General features: G+C 36.6%; 1 protein-coding gene across 3 annotated transcripts in view; it reads right to left on the bottom strand.

Moving 5' to 3' along the window:
* The window catches only part of arhgef10 (Rho guanine nucleotide exchange factor (GEF) 10), a 57,673-nt gene that overhangs the window by 11,715 nt on the left and 18,879 nt on the right, over positions 1-27,079 (bottom strand). For 2 of the 3 annotated variants that reach the window (XM_051868455.1, XM_051868453.1), the window contains 23 exons: positions 26,067-26,103; positions 25,786-25,874; positions 25,482-25,538; positions 24,749-24,936; positions 23,715-23,831; positions 22,808-22,919; positions 22,579-22,688; positions 21,021-21,098; positions 20,678-20,857; positions 20,170-20,286; positions 18,715-18,807; positions 18,266-18,436; positions 16,481-16,626; positions 16,108-16,298; positions 12,767-12,882; positions 12,515-12,642; positions 10,522-10,622; positions 10,042-10,163; positions 9,863-9,949; positions 9,195-9,406; positions 8,923-9,080; positions 2,809-2,951; positions 1,285-1,459 (listed from right to left, as the gene is read on the bottom strand). In XM_051868455.1, coding sequence (XP_051724415.1) covers positions 1,285-1,459; positions 2,809-2,951; positions 8,923-9,080; positions 9,195-9,406; positions 9,863-9,949; positions 10,042-10,163; positions 10,522-10,622; positions 12,515-12,642; positions 12,767-12,882; positions 16,108-16,298; positions 16,481-16,626; positions 18,266-18,436; positions 18,715-18,807; positions 20,170-20,286; positions 20,678-20,857; positions 21,021-21,098; positions 22,579-22,688; positions 22,808-22,919; positions 23,715-23,831; positions 24,749-24,936; positions 25,482-25,538; positions 25,786-25,874; positions 26,067-26,103 — 2,928 coding nt within the window. The remainder of the gene's footprint in view (positions 1-1,284; positions 1,460-2,808; positions 2,952-8,922; positions 9,081-9,194; positions 9,407-9,862; positions 9,950-10,041; positions 10,164-10,521; positions 10,623-12,514; positions 12,643-12,766; positions 12,883-16,107; positions 16,299-16,480; positions 16,627-18,265; positions 18,437-18,714; positions 18,808-20,169; positions 20,287-20,677; positions 20,858-21,020; positions 21,099-22,578; positions 22,689-22,807; positions 22,920-23,714; positions 23,832-24,748; positions 24,937-25,481; positions 25,539-25,785; positions 25,875-26,066; positions 26,104-27,079) is intronic. The other variant, XM_051868454.1, reaches the window with a different exon arrangement.

A 27,079-nucleotide genomic window follows, 5' to 3' on the forward strand; every position in this document is an offset into this window, starting at 1 on the left:
TGATGTTTTTATGTAAACACAGAGCTGTAAATCAGCAGAGACACCTGTAATCTGCCTCTGTCTGAGGACTACAAATGACAGGGAGCCGCCTCTGAGGGCTTATCATTGACAATCACAGTGTAAAAGGGAATCATTTTAAACTGATATCATATCATCTGAATTTGCAGTTGAGGAAACAAGAAGTTAAGCATTGAATTAGCATTTCTACTGGTCATCCTTAAAGGGATAGTTCACCCAAAAATGAATCATTTACTCACCTCATGTTGTTCCAAACCCATAAGACTTTTGTTCATCTTAGGAACACAGAGGAAGATATTTCTGCCCCTCCACTGAAATTCTATTCACCCAAAACTCTGACACTTTAAAAGGGGACCTCTTATGCAAAATTCACGTTTATAAGGTGTTTGAACACGTGTGTCCACAGTGTGTGTAAACAACCAGCCTATAATGGAAAAAATCCACCCAGTCCTTTTTTTTTTTTTATAATCCCTATATCATAAACGGTCTCTCCAAACGAGTGGTCCTAGAGGCCCCGCCCATGACTGGCGACGGAATCTGCCCTATTAGCAGCTCATTTGCATTTAAAGATACATGTACGAAAGCATGTTTTCCCTTCCATTAAAAAAATGGGCATTTACAACATGGTATAATAAAATTATCTGTGGGGTATTTTGACCTGAAACTTCAGACACATTACATCTTGTTAAAGGGGGCATAATAGGTCCCCTTTAAAATGTTTATAAAGAGATCATAAAATAAATCCATATATGATTCGAGCTGTTTAATCCAAATCTTCTGAAGATACATGATTATGTAATATGATGAACAAAATTAATTTAAGGCACTGCTGTGCCAGATTTAGTTTATGATTGTTTTGAGGAGTTAGGTTTTTGGGTGACTAGAATGGAAGGACAAAAATCTCTCGAATTTCTTTAAAAGTATCTTCATTTGTGTGCTGAAGATGAATCAAAGTCTTATGGGTTTGAAACGACATGGTGCATTAATGATGACAGAATTTTCATTTTTGGGTGAACTATCCCTTTAAGACCTTATGTAACCCCTCCGGCTCTACTCACACTGCACAGAGCAGTATTTGAATCGTTGTTTCCGGCATGGGAGGTGTGCGCGCTAACAAGATCGCAGCATCCAGCGCGCCTCTTGAGGCCAGGGGAGTGAGGTTTACCCACACAACTCTTACCAGCTGTTACACTTGGAAAATGTATAGGTAAGTATTAACAGCACCATCTGTTATGGGTGAGTTTGTGTTGACATATCGTACTGTACCTGGCAGTATGTTATTGACTGCTGTGGCAATGTTGATGTCTTGCAGGTGGTCGAGAGTTTCAGTGTGGAAGAGTCGGAGGGTGGATCCGCTGCTGAAGGATATCCAGATGCCCACACCGGCCACCACCATATGAGACACGATCATTCCCTCTTCTTGATGGGCTTCAAACTGACGCTGTCAACACACAAACAGAGTTTTTATAATTACACAAGCATCTAAACTCAAACATACTGAAACTTTTATACACCAGATTCTGGGATAGGCTGGAAAACACTAGTCTGACTTTGCTTGGCTTAATTTTTGGAAAAGTCTGCCTGTGTAACCTACGGATCTGAGGAATGAGGTAACCCAAAAGAAGTTCCAGAGAAGGAAAAGCAGATTTTGATCTGACCCACTTTACTCAGAGAGGGAGAGGACGACGTTTTAGATTCTCATATACTACAGATTAACGTATTTGCAAACAAAATAACAGGGAACTGCAATGGGAAATTTAACAGGGTTTGAGGAATGCGAATCCCACAAGCACATCAGAACCACAACATTATTAGACTGGAAAAAGAGAAACAATCTGGCTGTCTGCACATTAAAATCTATGTTTTTCATCTCATTAAAGATTATCTGAAATTTCACTTTCTATTTGCATCACCGATTCATATGTCTTTCCAGCACACCCTCACATTCATCACTCACTCTCTTCCATTTCAGCCAATCATATAACGGTAAGCAGTTATAAGCAGCTGTTGAAGGGTAAAGAGCTTAGTGATGTTGGCTGGATAACAGGTCAGTGTGTCAGTGTCTGCATGTAGGAGAGAGAAGACATGGCTTTAATATTCTGAGATCACAGCAGGCCTCTCTGTCCTTATGTGTTGTGCGAATGAATGAATAAAGAAAGAGAGAGTTCTCGCTCTTAAGGTAAATTGCATAGCTGTTAGTGGCATCACAGCTTTAGGTCATAAAAATATAGACCCAAACATATCTTTAAATATGCAAATAATGCAGAATCTTTTTCTGTATATTCTGTCCATTTGTTTGTTTTTTGCAACAGACTTTTAAAGATGAAACTTTATATATCCCCTACCCCTAACAGAAAACTCTCGGCATTTTTACATTTCCAAAAAAAAAAAAAAAAAAAAAACATTTAGTATGATTCATAAGCTGTTTTCCCTCATGGGGACCAAAAAAAGTCCCCAACAAGGCCAAAAATTACTGGTATTACTATTCTTAGGTTTACCAGCACCACACACACACACACACACACACACACACACACACACACACACACACACACACACACACACACACACACACACACACACACACACACACACACACACACCTTTTTGACCAGTGTTTCCAGTAAAATATGCTTAACAGAATGAAGTCTTGCAGATATTTAGATTTTATAGTAAGAAAGTTATTCTGGTAGATTGTACCACTGTTTGCTGAACTAAAACCTGGTCATTTCAGTAGCAACACTAATCAAAACAGGTGTGCAGAAATGTGTGTGAAAAGTGCTGTACTACCTCCACAGTGTGTGTCTGCGTGCTGATGATGAAGATCTGCCCTCCCGATGAGGCCCAAACGTGTTCACCGACCACCAGCAGGGCTTTAACCGGCAACACCCCCAGCTTCAGCACACGGGCCCCTGACTCGACCCAGGAGCCGTCTGTGACGGAGAGAAAAGACAGGAAGACAATATGAATCTCAGATATCAATGTTTATAAATGCACAGAGAAGATAAGGGCTTGTGAATATTGAGTGTGTGAGATTTTGTGAGATATTGATTTTGTGAGAGATAAATCAGGTTAAAGGTTACAGTAATGTTGTCACAAAAAGGGTAGGGCAGATACTACATCCTGTGCTCCTCACCCACACTGTGTGGGTTTCCTGCAGAAATATAGTGACCTCACAGCATTCAGAGAACAGAATGGAGGCGTGCCGAGTGTTTAATTCACAAAGGCACTATTGAAGAGAGACCTGACAATCATTGAGGTGAAAAAACTCCTCTCACATTGGAATTACTAGTACCACTTTTCCACCAAAATAGTGTTGGATCTTTTTTGGAGATGGTAGCTGTGAACCTCTTTATTTTGAGAACACATTCTGACATCCAAAGTAAGCTGATTCAGTCTTTTAATACAGAAGACTGAAGTGTAAATATACAATGGATTAAAAAAAAAAAGGCAATCAATTAACATACAGTAGGATATTTATAAGTCAAAATTTTTGTTAAAGACAGATGGGGGAAAAGTGGCTACAGTCCGTGTGCAATGTGACACACACTATCATTCAAAAGTTTGGGGGTGTTTTTTCAAATGTTTTAAAAGAAATCACTTATTGTCACAAAGCCTACATTTATTTGATCAAAAATACAGTAAAACTGTAATGTTGCGGAATAATATTAAAGCTTAAAATAACTGTTTTCTATTTAGGGCCCGACTACCGATGGTGTGAGGACCCTATTGCAATTGCTCAGTCAATTCTTCTTCTTCTCTGAAATGAATCACATTTTTGAGGGCCTAAACATGCTTGAAAACTCATGAAACTTTGCACACGCGTCAGAAGTGGTGAAAATTTACATCTGACATGGGTTTCAGAATTAGGTGTGCCAAAATGGCTCGATAGCGCCACCTTCAAAATTTCAATTAAGCGCCCTTTGCGCTATGTTTCACATACAGGTATGAAATTCTGTAGACAGATGTAACAGCCCAATATCTACAAAAAAGCCCCGGGGTGCAAAATCTGTAAACCCAACAGGAAGTGAGATATTTTGAGTTTTCTCTGCAAAATTTTTGCAGTTTTTGCCATTTCCAGAATTTGTACTTTAACGAACTCCTCCTAGAGCTTTAATCAGATCAACATCATATTTGGTCAGTGTAATCTTACGGCCTTTGCAACGTTAAATTGCGAAGATCCTGAGTTTTCGCTGAAGGGTGTGTCCGTGGCGGTCTGACAAATTTCGATGTTTTGCCATGAAACAGGAAGTTGTTGTAACTAGGGCAAACTTCACATGTTTTATTAGAGTCCTGGCCTGAAGAGATCTACATGGCAATATTCAGTTACAGTCATAGCGCCACCCGTGGGCAACAGGAAATGACATGTTTTACACTGTGATTAATTCCTCATAGACATTTAACCAGAACTACATCATACATGATCAGTCTAATCTTAAGGCCTTAGTGATGTTAAATTGGCAGCCTGACAAAGTCTGATGTTTCGCCATGAAAGAGGAAGCTGTTGTAACTCAGGCATACAATGTCCGATCTGCCCCAAACTTCACATGTGTGTTAAGAGTCCTGGCCTAAAGACATCTACTTGACAATATTCAGTTAGTCATAGCGCCACCTGCTGGCAACAGGAAATGGCATGCTTTACATTGTAATTCACTCCAAGAAACATTTTCATATGCCACGAAGTACCAAACATACTAGAAACACGTTAAATCATGCAACACTTGACTAAGTGTTAATGTATGCGAATAACGCCACGAAACAGGAAGTTGTTGTAACTCGGACATACAATGTCTGATCTACTCCAAACTTCACATGTTCGATAATAGGCCTGAAGACATCTACATGGCAATATTCAGTTACAGTCAAAGCGCCACCTGTTGGCAGCAGGAAGTGGGGCACTTTGAAATGACTTTGCCATAATTCTCCTGTATTTATGTATTTACTAGCTTACATGCATGTTGCCCACTGTTCACTGTTTTCCTACACTGTTAGACCTTGCCAGACGTTTTTACAGTACAATACTGTTGCCAGTAATTCACTGTTGATTGTACAGTTATTTACTGTAATCTACAGTATGTTACTGTAAAGATACCATGCACTAAATTAAAACTCATGTTACTTCATTTCATTTGCAGAAACCGACTGCCTCAAATTGTCCGACTGCCATTTAAATTTACAAACTAATATTTATTATATGCTAATAATGTGAATATATTATTACTATGAATGTATTTCATTAGAGTTCACTAAAAACATTTTAAATAAAGAGATTTTCACTGTATCAGCAACTACAATCACCATCTGTTAAATAAAACAACATGAAGCATATCAATGTTTCTTGATCTTCTCCTGAACTTAAGCACAGGCTCTTCAGCACAATGGTGACCCACAAAACTCAATTTTACAGTAAACTACTGGCAACAGTGTTGCCAGTAAATAACTGGCAACAGTGTTACAGTTTGTTACTGTTAAAATACATTTTGTGGGTGTGTCTTTTTATCTTACACCTTTAACCCTTTCAACCCCACAGGAACATCCTCTAGTGTCCACGCTACAGAGTAAAAGTAACATTGATGCCATGTTGCAGTGAGATAATTAAGTTAATATGTAAGTGATGATTGAGCATTAATGATGAACACCTGCTGTTAACAAGCAGAATCACTGAAAAGAGGAACAAGAACGGGGAAAAAAACGAGCAGAAACACAACTACAACTGACTTCCAGCCATTACACATTATTACACTTATTACTGACCAGTTTAACTTTATTTCTACATTAGATCTTATTGAGAATTAACAGAAGTGTGTTGATGTTTTATCGAAAATGTTTGGTTTTGATGTCACCATTGAGGAGATCAGTGTTTGCTTTTGTTGAGCTCTTGACCCTTGACTTTTCATACATCAGTTTTTGTTCTTCCTCTGGCTACTTAAACTATTTTTGCAAGCCACATTTGTTAAGGCGGAAACAAATGTGGAGAAAAATATCATTGAGTGTTGGTAGTTATGTGTTGATGAAGATATAACCGTCACATAGTCTGTTGATTCACTGAAGCCATACTGTGTTTAATCCCTCGTGTTACATTATTAACAGACTAAAATTTTACATTATCACCACTGTGAAACTACACCAAGAGTTCCAACAACAATCAGTTAAAAAAAAATTTTTTAAACACCATGCACAAAAAAAAAAAAAACAGCTGCAGCATAGTTTAAACACACAGATATCACAAATCAGTACATCAATCTCAACAATGGTGGCAATAAAAAAAGACCATTCAGCTGCATAATTTATTCATGCTGCAGTGCATGCTGGGAGTTTTGTACTATGCTAGCACCCAGCATGCATTGCGATATTAACTTTTGAATGTCAACATTGAATGTCAACAGTGATTCTGCTTATCAGGTGTTCATCAGTGTCTGAATTCACTCACTTCTTTTCATTCACTCTCTCAAGTGTACTATATTAGTGAGCTAATGTAGGAAATAGTGAATGAGGGTATAGGGTGTGATTTGGAACACAGCCTCTGAGCAACGTTAACTCACAGTATATTCCTGTAGGCTACTTTCTCGAAAATGACAAATATTACCCAGAATGCATTGTTTTTTTTACAGTATATTACTGTTTTAATGGAAAATAGTTTGTTGCTGTCAGAATTTGGCCTTTTTTTTTTACAGCAAGGTTTAACAGTGTACAGCCAACGGGTGGCGGTAAGCCCGGGTGCGAGGGCCATTTCATCGCTGCTTGCAGCTTTAATTTAAAATGTAATTTATTCCTGTGATGGCAAAACTGAATTTTCAGCATCATTACTCCAGTCTTCAGTGTCATATTAGAATGATTTCTGAAGGATCATATGACGATTTACTGCTCAAGAAACATTTCTTAATATTATCAATGTTGAAAACAGTTCAAAGTTCAAAAGAACAGCATTTATTTGAAATTGAAAAAGATATTTATAATGTTTCAGATGTTTTTTATCACTTGATAAATTTAATGAATTAAATGAACATGCCTCGCATTGCCATATTGGCTTGATTTTGCGAGAAATCCAGTAAGACTTACAAGAACTGTTGTTGTGAACATTTTTTTTTTCCAGCCAGAAACCATATTTTCTGCATTGGAAAATAGGCAACAGTGGCCTATCTGTGTGTGATGTGAACAATGAGGAAGAGATCAAATGAGGAAAGAAAAATTAAAGAACTTGAACAAATAAAACACGTTTATTAACATTTACAATGACCCACAATAATCTCCACAAATCACTGATAGCCAGCAGCTGTTTCTGCTTGTATCATCCCACCCTCCAGCGTATTTGAGTAGATCTTTATTCAGCTTGTCTGCCTCAAGAGGGTTACATAACACCAGCGCCTACACAGCATTCCCGCTCTCTCTCTTGCTCTGATTCAAATAGACTTGTGATGAGAAGGACATACATTTTACTGATTAAATGCCAATCTTTGCACTGGCACTAAAGTCGTTCTGCATTAGTAAAATGTAAACAAAGACATAGTTTGATTCAAAACACAAGGTTCATAATTGATAATGCTTCGGCCAGATGAAAATCTTTTTGTGTTAATGTATTCATCTGGAACTGTGCAGTATTTCCGAAATAACTCATTCTGTGAGTATTACTAAACACTATAATTATAGTGACATTATAAATGTCTTTACCATGATTTTTGATCAATTTACTGTAATGTGACTTTGCTGAATAAAAGTATTAGTAGTTTTGGGTAAAACTGACAAACTTTAGCACATTATATATTGTAATAATATATGTGTTCAAACAGCGTTCACTTCATTTGTTTTTACTCATAAAGCAATAGTGTATAGGCAATAGTGTATTATGAATAATGCAAATTACTCAACTTCTGCTTATATACTGCTGTATAAAAGTTCACACACTCATAATTTATATATACAGTCAAACCAAAAATTATTCAGACACCAAATATAATTTTTGATATATTTTTACTAGTGGGTGCAGGACACTATAGTTAATTTATGTAAGTGAGGAGAGCAAAATATAGTAAACTGTGACATATTATACCCCAAAATTCTTCATACAGTGGACTACCATTAAGATTGATAAAAATTTGGGACCAAAAATTATTCAGACACTTTGACCTGCCCATGTTTTGCTTAAGTGTTTTTCTTTAATTGCTGATGCGACCTTTTTACACCACAGACTGAACAAAATTAAGCAGTGCTTGGTAATTGGTTGACCTAAACTAGAGTGATTAAACTGTGATAATGTGTGAAATGTTGAAGGTGTCTGAATAAATTTTGGTATTTTGGTATAAATTATATATATATATAAAAATACATGTAGTAATTATTTAATTGTGTATATATTTATGTAATATGTAATATTCATTAAATAATTATAATAAATCATATGTATTTATGCATTTAAAACAACAGTGTCATTAGCAAGTCAGTTAAGTTCAATTAATAAAAGAATCACACAGTATTCCAAAAATATTTACTAAATATCTGTCTCAGGCAGCAAAAAACTGGAGTGAGAGTGAAATAGAATATGAGCTTTCCAGAGAGAAAAACAGCTGTGGAAAGAATTAATGAGAGATGGGGAAAAATATTTTTAAACGTCTCGCTTTCCTTGAGCACTTTCCAGAGCACTCCCTGCAGACACTAACTTAGACCAGCATGAAGGCAGGTTTTTCCTGGTTATTTAATGTCACAGCCATTCTGTTAACCAGCAAAACTTAGCTTTGGCTGTTTGATCAAGAAAGCCTTGCTGGTTAACCTAGTTAAGAAACACACCCGCATCCCATACTGAGGGATGGATTACTTTTCCTGATACCAAAAAAACAAAAAACAATCAAAGCATTCAACCAAATTATCAAGATTCATACAGCCCTTATTAAGATCAAAGAAGCTCCTTACCATCAGCCCTGGAGTAGACGACCAGAGAACCGCTGACCAGGCCTGCATACAGACACCCACTCTTGTGCACCAGACATGTGACGCTGGACTTATCAGGGGAGAAGAAGTGCTGCAGACGAACCTTCTTAGAGCGTTGGCTGCTCTTATACACAGATATACTGAAAAAGAAAATCAAGTTAATAGAATGAGCATCACCAGACAAACAAATGAAGGGCATCACACCTACTCTTCATCGATATGGTGTTTGTGGATGTTTTAGTTGATGTACACACCTGCCTTCCTCCATGCCCAGGCACACAGTTGGAGTGTCATTGGCTTTTCGATCCTCAGGCTTTCCCTCACTGTTTTCCAAGGGCTCATCCAGAGGCACGTATGTCATACAGAGTATACGCGACTCCACATTAAAACACTCTGTCACTTTGGGATTTGAGTTCTGCAACGCCACAATGGAGACCTGACCCATGTGATTGGTACAGCTGGCCACCTGAAAAGAAAGAAGATGATTTCAGAATCTACACACCAATAAAAACTACTCATTGCCCTTCTGATCTGCTAAACAAAACTGATTTGAGTACTAAAGTCGGAGGCTTTTTCCAGAGGCGAAGTGAATCTTTTTACTCAGATTGATGGGACTCATCACTGCAGGCTCTTACACGTCTCAGGGAAGGGAATGTTTTACGACCTTCTATACAGTAGTAACTACAGCATAAAGCCTTTAATGCAACCTTATACTCTCACTGCCCACACAGAACAGTGTTTAATGATGCTTTTAGACTTCAAAAGTGCTTTAAAAATGATAAAAAAACGTTTCAAGTACAATTTGGCAACAAACATACACCAGACTGACAGATTTGTCCCATAGTGGACTCTAATAAGGAAGCTGAACTGATTTTATATACAAGTATTTAATGTTTAGACTGTAAATTGTCTCTAGACTCACCCACACACATCCATGACCCATAACAGGCAGATCTGCAGTGGTGTCAGTGTTCACATGAGGCTCTGGGTTATGAACTGCACACTCCACCTAACACAAGTACACATTGGTATAATTTAAACCACAGATGTTATTATAAGCAATAATAATAATAATTAGGATGTAGACGTTGCGTTTGTCACCTTGAACTCCTGTAGTTTGGACATGACCACAGCCATCTGCTTGAGTAAGAGAGGATGGTTCTGCTTCCTCATTTGATTACCATCATCTTCAGCACAAAACCAGCCTTGGATGTTGTCTTCCTCTGTACAAAAACATTACATTAGTGAAGCATTCCTCAGATTCTACAAACCAATGATATTCCCATATGTGTCCTCCAGTTGCCAGTATTATAATCCATTTGTCTGAACTGAACTTTCAGTTCTGGCTCAGCTGAGCGATGATTCACACGCTAAACAATGTGAATCCAGATGGCACAATTTTTAAAATATATTACAAACAAGTTTATTTAGAAAATATGTTAGGAACATCATATTAAGATTTATGTTTAAATGTATTTTCAGACATTTTTGAAGCAGTTTTTAAGCCCTAGATCTCTAATTATAGAAGAATAATAGACAAAGAAAGGATATGGAGAGAGGAGCACAGGAAATGACACGTACGTAGAGCCAATTTAGCCATCTGCAGATTACTGATCCAAGCTTGCTTGATGGATGGACTGAAAGTGTTAAAGACCGCAGTGAAGAACGTGGGTCTGCCATACCTGAAAAGTGATAATCACAAACAAAGTTCAGATTTTCCTCTGGAAAAGCTTTCACAATAGAAACAAATACATGTTTGTCTAAATTCACTGGACACATATCAGGCGGTATACAAATCTCTTGTGTAGTCTAAATATCTCAGCACGGATTCAGCTGGTCTGGCAACTTGTCAGACAGCTGGAGAAACAGACAGGGTCCCTTCCTGTTTATAAAGTTACATTGCAGGATATGATTTAACAATTGGCCAGTTTCAATACTAAATCAACAGAACAAAGCATTTATAACTTTTACTTTTTTTTTTAATTTTGGCAATGAAGTTATATTTCTATGACTTTTAAAGAGTCTCTTTAACTGTCTACAGCTTCATTGTGTAGAAATAATAGATAATAACCAGAAGCATAATAGTGAGGTCATGTAATCCAGACAACTCCCACCACAAACTCAAAGAAGTCAACAGCATGCATTTTCCAGCAGTCACAGTGTGTAAGACAGATTTATGTTATCAGAGGGATTAGTATGACAGCTGGGAGTCTAAAGATACTCCTATAATTCAGACACTAAAATCCAAGCATACAGTTACAAATAACTGGTGTGTGCGTATGTTTGTGACACTATATCGCACACTCCAAAGCCTTTGATCCACAGGAGGAGGATAATAACAGCACACAAGATTTCTTCGGGGTCTGATTAGGGACTTAAGGTCATTCTTAAGCCACTGAGTCACATAAACACAGAGACATGGCAGTTTGATCATTTAAAAGCCAGAGTTCCACAGTTTTAAGAAGTTCAGGAAGAAGATCAAATAATCTATGTTATGGCATATTTGTGCACCCTAATTAATACCACATGTTAATGCACACAATTAAAATATTACTACTGATCATTTTAGTCTTGCATGCATATATATATATATATATATATATAGGCCTGGGTGATAAAACGGTATCGATATTTATCGACTGTACGTCTTAATCAATAACAATAGAAAAAATGTTTGATATAACTCTCGATATAGTTTCACTTAAATGCGTTAAAATGTAAACAGACATGAAGTTCGGTTGCATGAACAACTCTCAAGCTCGCTCCATCCCTGGATCACAAACAGACGCGCTACGAGTGACACGCAAACAAGTTGCTGTGGAGTTCAGTTGCGCAATCGCTTTGTGAGATCAGAACACACAAACACATGAAAATGAGTGCTGTACCTGCTGGCGACGAGGAGATTGTGAATAAAAAAGGACATATAAGCTCGTCAGTGTGGCAGTTTCATAGTTTCCTTACGTCTTACAGTTGATCTACTTTAAAATTTGTCTTGAGAGAGCAGTCATGTCGGTATTAACAGCTGCACAAACAGTGTTTTCAACCACACAGTATCTTTATTTCTGTGCTACAAATATTTAAATTACAAAAGGTTTTTAATTTCAAACAAATGTTTTTTTGTTTTTTTTTTAACTTTATACTCGTCGATGAATCCTGAAAAAAACACATTACAGTTTCCACAAAAATATTAAGCAGCACAACACTGATAATAATAATAAATGTTTCTTAAGCACAAAATCAGCATATTAGAATGTTTTCTGACAGATCATGTGACACTGAAGACTGGAGTAATGGATGCTGAAAATTCACCTTTGCCACCACAGGAATTAAATTACATTATAAAAATATATTAAAATAGGAAACAGTTGTTTTAAATTGTAATAACATTACACATTATTACTAATTTTACTAAATTTTTAATCAAGTTAATGCAGCCTTGGTGAAGATAAGAGACTTCTTTCATGAACGTCAAAAAAAAAATAATCTTACTGACCACAAACATTTGAACAGTAGTGCTTGTCTTATTTAGCAAAGTGCAAACAACAGTTAAGGGTCAAGTTGAGGTCACACATACTTGTCTTGCTTCCCTGGTAACTGTAGTTGTATCCTACAGCGATCAGCTGCACGAATCTCTTCCTCTTTCTTTAAAATGAGTCGCTGGAGACCTGAAACCCAATCCTGAGCAACCGTCCCATTAACATTCTGGAGAGAGAGGGAGAGAAAGTGTGTTAATTGGACTTTGAGTGGCAAGAACTGTGTGTATCCTGCTTTAAATATCGATCTATCTGTTCTTAAAGTGTTTCAGCAAAAGAGATGAACACCTCACCTGATAATTCCCCTTCAGACTGCTGATCATGGTGGAGATCTGGTTCACCAAACCCAGGTCATGGATCAAGTTCTGTAGGTCCTGGTACAGCTGCCCTGGACCCATATACAATTTATCTGCAAATGAGACACAACCGATTGAAGTTAAAAGTCCAAGCAGTATAAATCATCATCATCTTCTTCACTAGCTATGAAAATTACAGCTGAAACCGAATCATATACAGTGAATCATTAAACACTTGTTCAAATGAGAGTCATTACGACTGTCCTGTGTGGACCTGACTGTCTCCCAAATACCATCCCACACAATAGACTCCTTTGTGCTGCTCTGCTCTTTCAAGATAAAGAGAGAGAGAGAAAATTTGAATAGAGAGTGAAGGTGAACAGGAGATAAAGAGGAAAAAAAAGAGAAAGAATGCATTTTCTTTTAACTAGAGCTGAAGTAAAATAGGAGTCTCACAAACACACACACCTCTATTTTCTAATGCAAATTAAAAACATTTGTAAGCATTTTAAAGTACCTGAAGTGACATGTTTGCTAATGCATATATCAAAATAATGTTGCCGCAAGACAGTCTTCTATGAGTATCAACTAAATGAGTCCAATAATGTCTGGCAGCACTGCACATCAGCATACTGGAGGACATAATAAGTTTTTTGTGAGTTTCAGGTTGCTTTCGCATGGACACACTAAAGAAACATGGCAAACATGAGGCTCAGGAGGCAGGGTCAGCCATAGACTCTGTATGTGTCAATATAAGAACACACACAGTCTGTATTTGGCTGCGTTTGTGTGTTTACTTTTGTTCAGTAGTGCCAGGTTCTGTGAGTATACAACATTTATCCTTTTAAGAGGTGCTTAAAGATGTGTGGTAAAAAAGGATGTTTTATTCTCCCTAAAGTTTCATAGAAGAGGACAAAACAAACTCCTTGTGCTTAAGTTCACCCAAAAATTATTGGTATTACAATTTAAAATAATTCTCATACGCCATTTTCATTGCAGAGCTTCTGTGTTTACGTCCGAACGCCGGCTCATTATTGGCCAGTTCCTGCGTCAGCATCACACGCATGTGTCATGCTGCTCACGTGAACAGAACCAGCCAATACTGAGCCGGCGTTCGGACAAACACAGAAGCTCTGCAATGAAAATAGCATACGAGGATGACAGGGGAAAGACAAATTTGTTGAATGAAATATTTTTGTTTCGTTTTTGCGCACAAAAAGTATTCTCGTCACTTCATAACATTAAGGTTGAACCACTGTAGTCATGTTGACTATTTTAACAATGTTTTACTACTTTTCTGGACCTTGAATGACGGTAATGTCGTTGCTTTCAATGGAGGATTTCTGATTTCATCAAAATATCTTAATTTGTGTTCTGAAGATGAACGGTCTTACGGGTGTGGAACAACATGAGTGTGAGTAATTAATGACAGAAATTTCATTTTTGGGTAAACTAACCCTTTGAAACCAGACACAGATTAGTGCTAATATAATGCTAAATACTGGTAAAATAACACTGACAAGGCAGTACTTCAGCATTTAATCCAATCTTACATACTAATAAACTTCACTGAAAAAACTAGATAGAACATTTAAATATTCCCAATTTAAATAAAGTGTCTGCAAAATTAATACATGTAAAATGGTGCTCTGGAACTTTTCTGAAACTTTTTCACAGTGTCCCCAACAGTGACATCACCTTCCCTCCTGGTAGCTTTATTCTTCATGGTTAATTAGAATTGGATAAGTAAAACGAGACAGAATAAAGAAAGAAAGGGTCTGGGAATGCAAAAGCTCTTGATTCAGCAGCTCCTTCACACAGACTGTGTTTTCAGTAACCATAGAGACAACACCAGTCTTTTTCGACCATGCTGAAAAGTGATTTTTCTACCTTCTAACATTAGAGGAATGGCACAGAATTTAGTGAGTTTCATCTGTCTAAAACTGTAAAAGTTAAAACAAGCATTCGGATGAGACTTACAGTGTTGTACTTCTACAGTGTGGGTTTTTGCATAATGTCTTAAAATCCCACTGCAGTCCCTTCTTTTGTCACCTCAGCTGTGCTGAATAGAGCAGACGCATTGAAACAGGAAAAACAGTCTTTCCTCTTTTGTTCAGCTTCGTGAGTCAGTGTGACCCGTTCTCTTCAAACCACAAAAACAGAGCAGACTGCCTCCGAGGAGAGAAAAGATGTCCTTAACGGCAGATGATTTTGAAAAGAAATGTTGTGTCATTAGGGGTCAAGCACTGAAGGGGTGTTTTATTATTATTCTGCATTTTATCCCAAAAAAAAAAAATACATCTCTGTAAGTCAGGACAACATTATGAATATTCATTATGCATTACATTATAACCCATATTTACAGATGCACTGGAGCAGCAGGAGGCGAGACAACAGCCATTTTTAAAACAAACCTCTGACTGAAATCCCTGAGGAAACAAGCAATCCGCTAAAACAGATGACTCTAAGCTGACTAGCACAGCACTAGCGCTCAGTGAACACTTCAAAGCATCCTGTTTTGCTTGGTATAATGAGGAGAAATGTTGTGTATAACTTCCCTTCTTTAAGCAGAAAGTTTTTGATTTCTCTCTATTACTTTTTCCTCTCCTTATCCCCATCTCTCTCTCTCTAGCTATCTCTATCTTTCCAGTTCTCCTGACATGTTTCCATCAATAATTCATTTTTAAGATGTCACATTAAAAGCCAGATTTCAATCACGATTTTGTCAGATGTGTCAAAATGTTTGAGACACAGGAAAGCACAGTGAACAGTGTCTAACGCCAGTATTTTCAGTGTCATATTTTCCATGGAAAACATGGAATAATCTATGACATCTTTATCTGGATGTGTTAGAAATCTGACCATGAATTTTACTGTGAGTGTTTTAAATGTCACATCTGTGCTCATGCACATTTAAAAATAACATGAGTATATTGTTGCTTAAGGGTGGTGCAGAATTGATATCTCTCTAAACACTTCCTCCTATTGCTACAATCACTTGGCTATGTTAAGTTGTTTGATTATTTTTGAATCGAGCAGACATTTATATCCAAAACAACTTCCAGCACAGAACACTCAAGGACACAGTGGTGGTCTTGGTGGTGATGTCTATAGTGAATGGACCATGAGCTCTGTAGTTTATGGCTCAGCCAGTGCTTGAATGTGAAAACTTTGAGTTTTCAACCAAGAACCTGAACCACCATTTGACCTTGACCTCCAGTAATATCTGAAAATGACTTTTTGCACCAATATTCAGTCAGATTTTAGTTAACTACGGCAATCTGTCACAGAGTAGATGTTTTGCATACGTATTTTGTGTGTGTATAACAGGAACTTACTAGGTTTGGCATTGATGACGACTTTATCTCCTGAGTGTAAGGGGGGAAATCGGGAGTCGCCAATCTCTTCACTGGAGCCAAACTCCACGACCTCCACCAAACTCAAAGGCACACTCCACTTGAGCAGGAAGCGCTGTCCTGAGGGAACACCTTCACCTCCAGTTCCCACACTCACACCATCCTGGGAGGGGCTGGAGGAGAGAAACACCAGTTTACTCAGACGGAGGAGGGATTTATGTGGAGGAAGAAGGTTTAACTCTAAATATCCAGGATTAAATGTTTTTTTTTTTTTCTGAGTGATGCTGTGCTAAACAGTTTAGACTGACAGATGTTAGAGATAATAATTATTAGAGATAATGTGTAATGGCCATACCGCTGGTTGGGGGTGGCACACATGAGCACATCATTCAGAAGAAAGACTCGGCGTTCTTTAGTCTTAATGATCTCCCCTCGATCATTATAAACGGTTTCCACCACGTCATCAGAACGAATCAGATAACGACTGCCGCTGCTTAGCAGCTAAAAGAGAGAGATGAATGGAGAGAGAAGCAGAAACAGCAATAAAAGGGTTGAGCTGGGCATTAAATATTTAAGGGTCCTACTTTGTCACAGTCACTCGTCATCAGTTGACCCTGATCGCACACACATTTGTCCAACATGGTCTGCGGGATGATTTGAGGGAAAAATGGAAAGTAAAATATGCTAAAAACATCTACTTAATATATCATTGTGAAATATTCATAATATTCTATTATTAGCTAAAACAGGCCACAGAATTGTTTAAATCTGTTTGCAACAGTACCTTTCTATTTTCTACTTTCAATTTTTATGAATTCATGCTTAGCTTAAGGAAAAATATAGGAGTAAAAATAACATTTTACAACTGTTTCCAGCCTCCACTGTATGATTATTAGATATGATGCATCAATACAGACTCAGAGGTGTCAGAATTGAGCCAAGAAGCAAGCTTGTAACTGAGTTGAGCCACACTGTATTGTTTTAGGTCTAATTTTTGTCATGTTTGGTTTCAACTAGCTTATTGAAGCTAAAATTATTCAGCAAAGAGAGATAAATGGTTTCAGCATTACTGTTTGATTAATATTCCCCATTTACCAATTTCATACACTACTATTCAAAAGTTTGAGGTTGGTAATTATTTTTTAATGTTTTTAAAAGCATTTTATGGCTGCATTTATTTGACCAAAATGACTGTAAACACAGCAATACTGTGAAATATATTAAAATAGAAAACAGTTATTTTAAATTGTAATAACATTTTAAAATAGGTAATTTAATCCTGTGATGGCAAAGCTGACTTTTCAGCATCATTACTCCAATCTTCAGTGTCACATGATCCTTCAGAAATCATTCTAATTTGAAGATTTGGAGCTCATGAAACATTTCTTATTATCATCAATGTTGAAATCAGTTGTTTGATATTTTTGTGGAACTATTTTTTTTTTTTTTTTTCAGGATTTTTTGATGAATAGAAGTTCAAAAGAAATGCATTTATTTAAAAATTAAAACTTTTGTAACATTATAAATGTTTTAATGTCAATTTTGATCAATTTAATGCACTCTGAATAAAAGTGTTGAACTATGTAATCTAAAAGACTCTGGTTTATGAAACATCTTTTTGTTTTATTCCAGAGTTGGTTATTAAAACAGTTAATTAAAACCTTTATTAGCTTTAGGAGAGTATGTGTCATATATGTGCTCCCCATGGGTATACTGTAGTTTAACAGAAATCAACCCACATTGGGCATCTAAAATAAGTTTCATACGTTAGATGGAAATTAAATTTACTGTAAGTTTATTTAGAGAATAAAAAACACCTATCCGTTCACAAGAAAGAGCAAGCAGACAAAGAGTGCAAAGTTAAGCCAAATATATCAGAGCCTCAGATGGTGTGGACCGTTCAAGCTGGTTCTGTTTACAATATTGGCTCAGTACTGACTTCATATCAGTGACAGCAGGGCTCAGACACACTCTAGAAACACTCTAGGTTTAACCGCGCTGTGTGAAACTGCCAAATGTCAGATGACATATTTGATCAAGCACCCACACGCATATACGATCATACAACGGGGGTGAGGTGTACTGCATGTGATCGATCAGAAGACAGTTTCTTGGTCTCGAGGCAGAGGGGCTGCAGTACCTTGTTAAGGTAATGTTCATTCATAGCCTTAGCTATGTGTCTGATCTCACAGCGCTGGTCGGCCTCTCTTTTCCTCTCGTTTAATTTTTCGGCAAGCGTTTCCAGTTCAGTGAGAGCCATCTGAAGCGGAAGACGGTCGGGATGACCCACTGGTGTGTTTTTTAACATGTCCTACAAAGAGATGCAGAAGATAATGGTTGTTAAAGTAGCCTGTGCAAATTACAGCAAAAGAAAAACAGAATGAATGAAAGCCTAATTGTCTATGAAAGTTTTGCCTTTTAGGTAAGTTCATGAACAACATGACAGTGACGCTTGATGCGATGTGGATGAGAAAGAAAGAGGCGCCCTCTTCAGGAGATGTCAAGATATTTTTTAGCAATGAGTATACTGGAGCACATGTATTTTCTTAATATTAACAGAACTGAAAGAGCATGTAAGGTAAGACGCACCTGCAGCAGCAGTATAAACTGAGGGAACCGTTGAATAGGCTTCATCATCAGTCCATAGAGGGTCAGGCGGTCTTTACTAGTCTCCTGACGTTGCTGTGGACATAACACAAACAGCATGAAGAATCTCTGAGCCTCTTATGCTCACCAAAGCTGCACTTATTTAATCAAAAATACAGTGAAAACAGTAATATTGTAAAATAATACTTAAAATAATTGTTTTCTATTTAAATATATTTTAAAATATAATTTATTTCTTGTGATGCAAAGCTGAATTTTCAGCATCATTCATTACTCCAGTCTTCAGTGTCACATGATCCTCCCGAAATCATTCTAATATACTGATTTGCTGCATTTCTTTGATGAATAAAAAGTTAAAAAGAACAGCAATTATTTTTAAAATATATATATATATATATATATATATATATATTATATTACACTTTACCGTCACTATTAAAGGATTAGTCCACTTTCAAATAAAATTTTCCTGATAATTTACTCACCCCCATGTCATCCAAGATGTCCATGTCCTTTTATCTTCAGTGGAAAAGAAATTAAGGTTTTTGATGAAAACATTCCAGGATTATTCTCCTTATAGTGGACTTCAATGGACTCCACTGTTGAAGGTCAAAATTACAGTTTCAGTGCAGCTTCAAAGAGCTTTAAATGATACCAGACAAGGAATAAGGGTCTTATCTAGCGAAACGATCGGCCATTTTCAAAAAAAATTTAAATGTATATGCTTTATATAAACAAATGATCGCCTTCCAAGTGGTTCCACCAAAACCGTACTTTTGTATTCTTCAAAAAGCTTACGCTGTATGTCCTACACATTCCCTATTCTACTTACAGAAAAAATAGAACTGGCGCTGGTATCGTTTAAAGCCCTTTGAAGCTGCACTGAAACTGTAATTTTGACCTTCAACAGTGGAGTCCATTGAAGTCCACTATAAGGAGAATAATCCTGGAATGTTTTCATCAAAAACCTTAATTTCTTTTTGACTAAAGAAAGAAGGACATGGACATCTTGGATGACATGGGGGTGAGTAAATTATCAGGAAAATTTATTTGAAAGTGAACTAATCCTTTAATCAATTTAATGTATCCTTGCAGAAGTATCCTTTTTGCTTACATTGATTATTGTTTAAGGGAACAATATTACATTTACACTGACTGGATTGCAAAAATAACAACTACTCAAACACTGCCAGCACTCATTTTTGATGAGCATTTGACCTGGATGTGCAAATTCACCACTGAGAGCATAATCATATTTTGGCACCACATTGGCCGATATTAGATACTTATTTTTTTCTGCCTCTTTTAGATTAAGATCATCTAAATAAGGATTTAAAACTTATTTTTTGTGAATTACATAACAGAAAAGTGCAAAACTGGTTGAACATGTAATTACTGCACCACAGGAACATTCTAGACTCTTTTGGGATGTCTAACCTTAAGGAAGTCGAGGAAACAGGGCTTAGTTGCACAAGCCTTCCGCACCACTCCCATCGCCAAGCTGAAGTTATTCACATACTCACTGTAAGCGTCCAATACCATGGACTTAGAAAACTGCAGAGGAGACAGAGGTGAGGGCACAAATATAAGAGTGATGCTTTTTAATGGGATCATTTCTCTAAAGAACTATAGGTTTTTACTGTTAAAGATTAATTAGAGACACACATAACCTCACAACAGACAGTGAAGGGTGGAGAAGGTTTGTACATGTAGAAACTTAGATGTGTGTTGGGTGTGGTGTGTGATTAATCATAAAAGTTTAGGAGTTTAGATGGGGCTTCAGAGGCATGATATTCATGCAGTTGTTTTCACTTAGAAGTAGACATGTATTAAAACTCTGATTTAAAAAAATGTAATTGAATCCTCAAGATGATCAGTGCTGTGTATGTCCACACATCAGAGATTCCACAACAAATCAATTAAATCATAAAATCCGATATCTCACCGACGCTACAAACATGTCTCCGATCATCTCCAGTTCGTCCCAGTCAGACACACGACTGGCCAGTGCCATCTGGAACAGGGCGTGGCACTGCAAGATCTCCCGAATCCGATAAAACACCACCTTACACTTGCGGTCGCTCAGTAACCGAGGCTCAATCTCTGCCAGTGGTTTCTCATATTGCTGTTATGTGCAAGGCATGCAAAAAGAATTTACATTATTGGATGATAAATATGTCCAGATAGTCAAAAAATAAAGGTTTTAAATTATAATACATTTAAAAAAAAACAAATTCTCTGCTACAGTGTAAAGCAGCAGAGGTAAAACAGACAAAAATAGTAAAAACCTCTAAAATTCGCTTCAGAGCTTCCAGATAGTTCTTCTCACTCTCTAGAATCATCTCCAGAATGCATCTCCTCATCACCTGTTCATGCACACACAAAAACATCATTCAGGGGGGCTTATGTATTAATGTATGAATGAAGTGTATGGATGTCTGCACATTAGATAAAATATGAAACCAACTAGCTTTAAAAAAAAGAAAAAAAGAAATATTGCACAAACACACTTTTTGCATTTTTTCAGCAAAACCTGAACTTGAGGGAAGATTACTTCATTCACTACTGTTGGGGTATGTAAGACTTTTTTTTAATGTTTTTGAAAGAAGTCTCTTGTACTCACCAAAGCTGCATTTATTGCATTTATTTTCTATTTTAATGTACTTTAAAATGTCATTTATTTCTGTGATTCTGCATCATTACTCCAGTCTTCAGTGTCACATGATCAAAAATCATTCTAATATGCTGATTTGGTGCTTAAGAAACAGAAAATAAATAAGAAAACTTATTATTATCGTTTTTTTTTTTTTTCAGGATTACCTGATAAATAGAAAGAATGGCATTTATTTGAAATAGAAATCTTTTATAAAGTCTTTACCGTCACTTTTGATCAAATGAATGCATCCTTGCTGAATAAAAGTATTAAAAAAAAACCTTACTCCAAACTTTTGGGTGTACATACTTCACTGCACGGCCAAAAAAAAAAAAAAAAAAAAAAAAAAAAAAAAAAAAAAAAAAAAAAAAATCACTGTTTGGATTTTAATAGGAAAATACTTAAAGAATCTATGAATGGATCATTATTACAGTGATCATTATGTTTCTAGCATGTTATATGTTTGGCAACGGTTCTTTTAACCCTTAAAGATGGAGTGTGTAGCTTTTCATTTCTTAAACAACCATGTAGGAAGACACATCATGGCCATATTCCAGGATGACGATGTCAAGATTCACCAGGGTTAAAAATGTGAAAGAATGGTTCAGAGAGCATGAAGAATCATTTTCACACATGAAAAGTGCTCACCTCTTCCATTGTCAATACAAGATCTTGACAAAAAATTGATGCACCTCTTGATAGAAACAACATCACAACATTAATTTCCATCAAGAGGTGCATCATTTCTTGGTCAAGATCTTGTATTGACAATGCAAGAGGTGAGCACTCTGTAAAGTCTCCTCCAGCACATCCCAAAGACATTAAGGTTAATGAAATTAAGGTCTGAACTCAGAGGTGCCTATTCATGTGTGAAAATGATTCTTCATGCTCTCTGAACCATTCTTTCACAATTTTAACCCTGATGAATATTGGCATTGTCATCCTGGAATATGGCCATGATGTGTCTTCCTTCATGGTTATTTAAGAAATGAAAAGCTACACACTCCATCTTTAAGGGTTAAAAGAACCGATGCCAAACATATATAACATGCTAGAAACATAATAATCACTGTAATAATGATCCATTTATAGATTCTTCAGCGACACACACATACACACACACGAAAAAAAAAAACATCACTTTGGTTAAAAGTCTTTGAAAAAATGCCTGAGAAAAAGCTGTGTGACAGTACCTGGTGTTGAGAAAGCCCGTCAGGTGCAGGTTTCAGCACTGGGTCAACATTAAAACACTCCACCTCGATGAACAGATCTGACTCTTCATCAAAGCAGCTGGGTTTCTTCTCTGAAGTAAGAATGATGGATTCATCAAAAGAATTAAACAAAAGAGGCATATTAATCAAGATGACAATCATTTGTGAATTCATTACATTGGAGGCAGTACTAATTGTGCTCGCCTCTTACCTTGACAGAGAGATCTGGTGCGAATGAAAGATCGTCCTTTTCTCACCGCGGCTTTGGTTTTTTGCAGACCATCTTTAGTTCCATCTTTAGCTGCTTTTACAAGCCGCTGCATCTATAGCACATGCAACATCGTTTAGGAGTGGGCCCACAAAATCTGTGCAGAAAATTGTGCACAGTACAATTCCTGATTTATTTGATCAAAGCTAGCTTCTAGTTAAACTGGATTGCGGATGTTTATTGAATAAGATGCAGGTTTTCTTCAGGAAAACCGAACACAAAAGAAGTGCAACTCTTTAGTGAATTTACCATTTCAAATCAATAAGCGTTAACAAGATGAACCCATCACCATGAAGAACTATCCAACTTGAACATAGGATCTTAAAAAAAACATGCATCCTAACTAAATTATATTGTGAATGAACAAACAACCAATGAAAAGATCGACACAGACACCACATGGGTACAATGAGGGACGACGAGGGAACATGAAGTCTGATGGATGAATAAGAGAAATAGCAACTGCAACTGCAGCTCCGCAACTGCAAATCTGTGCATGCAGAACTTGACAGATTTTCCTGATTAATTCAAATACTTAATAGATGTTGTGCCCTGCTGTGGCAGTCACTGATGGGGGAAAAAAAAAATGATATACCAACAATGTTTTCAAACACAGAATGACATGCGAAGCCACACATGAAGTGAGGATGAATGAAAGGTAAAAATGTGTACAACATTCACTTTCCACAGATGACAACAGCTATATCTATGGAGACGCAAACAGATGTTTAGTGGGGATGACGGAGTCAGAAGAAGCCCACCACCAGCACAACTAGCACAGAGAAGAAAGAGCACCTCCAGAGACAGAGAGCTGTCCGTCAGGCTAACATTCACACTCTTGTTCTTTTACCTTCTGCTCGTGTTTGTGTTTGAGCTGCTGTAGCTCTACTGTTCCCACTGTGTTTGCCATGAGATCTCGCATCTTTCTCTCATAGTGCTCTTTCAAACGCGTCAGATCTTCAGACAGCTGAACAGGGGGCAGAGAACGAGTTACTGCACACAGCTGCCATAACTCCGTCATTCCCTTATTTTATTTAGAAACTCATTCCAGTAATATTCCTAATGTCTATGTGGCATGCTGTTGTTTGCCATACAAAATAATAGGGGTGTGCGGAAAATAAAATTCCATAATATTTCAATAATAATTTGATAATTATTTCTATTATTAATTATTTTATAATATTTTTTTCCTGTTATGGCCGATGACCAACATTAAAAATACTATTAAAATCAGTACTATAAATATATAAATGAACAAAAATAAAAAGAATCAAATTAATTCTGAAATAAATGACTATGTATTTTAAGTAACATTAGGTAAAAATTGTGACACGAGACAAAAATGTTGGCTGCAAACAATGGCATGCCAGACATATGATTCATAAAAAAAATACATATGATTATAAATATTAAAATCTTTGAAAATTCCTTTTAACGCATTTCATTTTAGGCACTTCCTAACCAATGAATCTTAGATCTTACACACACATACACACTCTTAAACTCTCACAAATCCATCTCTCAACAAAGGCTTTAAATTATCTGACTCTAAATTTGTTCTACCAGTTCAAAAATAAACCAAATCCCTGGCCAGACCAGACTGACCAACTAAACACACACACACACACACACACACACACAAAATCAAAGTATTCACTCAAATAAACCTTATCTACTAAATCAGTGCCTACACATACAAACAAAACCAAAACCATTAAGGGCAAATCAAAGACTTTTATCATTGTTTTTAAATATCAGTGTGGGCAAACATAAAAAACTACACTGACACACTGTTGACACCAAGGAAACTACTGCATGTCATACAGCAGAGAAAAAAAAGGAGAGAAAGAATGAGAGCAAGACAGTGGTAGTGTAAATACACACATGTGTTTTCTTGCTGGGTGCACGGCCCCTGACGAAGGCATCTGGGAGGCCGTTCTCTCCATGTCCGTTCTCCGTGTCACTGGCTTCCTCATAACTCTCAAACTCACTGGAGCTCCAGCCGTTGTCCAGCGAGCTGCTGCCGCCCTCCTCCCCGAACTCAACATCATCATAGATCATCTCATCTGGGTCTGACATGCACACAGTTTTCATATTTCACAAAAAACATTTCCTCATGAGTCATGACTGTCATCAGCCATAACAGAAGAGCTGTCAATCACATGACATTGTCTTATTGCTGAGAGGGCAAATTTTACTCTCAGTTTTGATTTCTCTCACATTTCCATAGCCAGGCTGCAGGGGTGGGGGATTTACAGATACAGTTCTGGATCTATCGACTAATCTGAATTTGAATATAATTATTAATAATTATTAAAAAGCTATGCAGGCCAAAACAGATACAAATATATGCTATTTGGTGTGGAATCACAACATTAACTTATTATATAACAGTAACATAATTACTTTCTTTTAGCAATAGTAATATAGTGATAGAAATTAATAGTTACTAATAGTTTTAGTAACAGTTATATAATAACAGTGTAACGTTTACCCCATTAGGCTGTACATGCACTGTATTATGGCTGTTAGTTGAAAGGTTAATAAATATATTAATAGACATGAACAAATGCATCACAAAGTAAGTTAAGATAAAGAAAAAGACCAGATTCTACACCTGTAGTGGATCCAGAGTTTTCTCTTGGTACATCATCATAAATCACCTCATCTGGACCTGCAAACAAACGCACATGGCTCACAATTTCATATGTGCAACCAAGCCAAAGCAGTGCAGTGGGCATTAATATGCGTTAATGAATCCACTGAAAGAAGCTGAGCAGTTCTTCAGAGAGAAGGAAGGAAATGTCTGAGATTCTCTTCGGTAACAGGAAACAGCTGAACAAGGCAAACAAGCCTTCATACATATATTCACAATCTAAATCCAAGCATTTTATTAGCCTAGCAAAATGCCAAGTACTTACTATCCATCCAGGCTGTGTTTGCTGGGTCTGATACCCACTTAGTAAGAGCATCTTCCTCTCTGATGACTGGACACTCTTCACTAAAAACACTGGACAAAAAACACTTGGAATTAGTATACATACACACTTCCCTTTAACTATCTATGTTTGTTTGAATTGATGTATTCAGATATTATTATGAGCACATGGAAGTGATCTCAGACTATTTTGTACATGATCATGCAAACAAAAACAAAAAAACACGTAGAAATACAGAAAAAAAAAAAAAAAGACTCACTCACCTGTCCACTGGAGTATTTCCTGCTCCCACCACAGTCACTGCAGGACACATCAAAACAGTTCATGCATTAACAGAGAAGCACAGATAAACATTCAAATGTGTTTCAAAAATGTTCCATTCGGATCAGGTTTACAGCTCGAACACCATTACACCACAAGGGGACAGTAATGTGTTACTGAGTGTCTCCTTTAAAATTCAAGCCAATACTTTTGTTTGTCCCCACCTCATAACAAAGCTTAAGTGGTTAAAATTATAATTATAAATTGTGCCTACATATGAATAATAAAATTGTAATTAAACTATAAAATGACAATGATGGTGATTAATACTTCTACTATGAAAATATTATTTTTATAATAGTAGTAATAGAGAATTCTTATATTACTTCTATTATTTTTAACAATTATATTTTAATTTTATATATTCATATGTGCACACAATTTACTACACATTCACTATATATATATATATAAATATGGGTCATTTTTTGTCCGAAGGCCTTAATAATAATTAAAAACAAAGACATGACATCCAAAGTACATATTGCTACATATAAATGTATTTTAAAGATGTTGAAGTGTCAATGTCATTCGGTTTAAACGTCCAAAGGCCAATACAGCCATTTCATTTGTGATTAAAATATCTTAAAATGTAATAAATGTATATATTTTTTATTCTGCCATGATTTTATAACATCATATATCAACATAGTGCAAAATGGTATTAAAATTATGTGTAGAAGTTGTTGCTTTGTTATGAGAAAGAATGTCATTGACGTCATTCGGACATCTGCAAAGGACCACATGGTCATGAAGCAAAGTAACTAACTCTCTCTTAACTACGAGAAAAATTCATTTTTTCACTTGCTCATCGGGCCATTCGGTACAACCGCTATAAAACATGGAAAATGTTGTAATGTTTTAAAAACCTTGTACAAAATATAAAATGTTTGATTGTCCTTTTTCTAGCTAGCTAGCAATCTAACTAGCTAGCTACTAGATATCAGCCTGTTAG

This window comes from Ctenopharyngodon idella, chromosome 17 (assembly GCF_019924925.1).
Source record: "Ctenopharyngodon idella isolate HZGC_01 chromosome 17, HZGC01, whole genome shotgun sequence".
Taxonomy (NCBI): domain Eukaryota; kingdom Metazoa; phylum Chordata; class Actinopteri; order Cypriniformes; family Xenocyprididae; genus Ctenopharyngodon; species Ctenopharyngodon idella.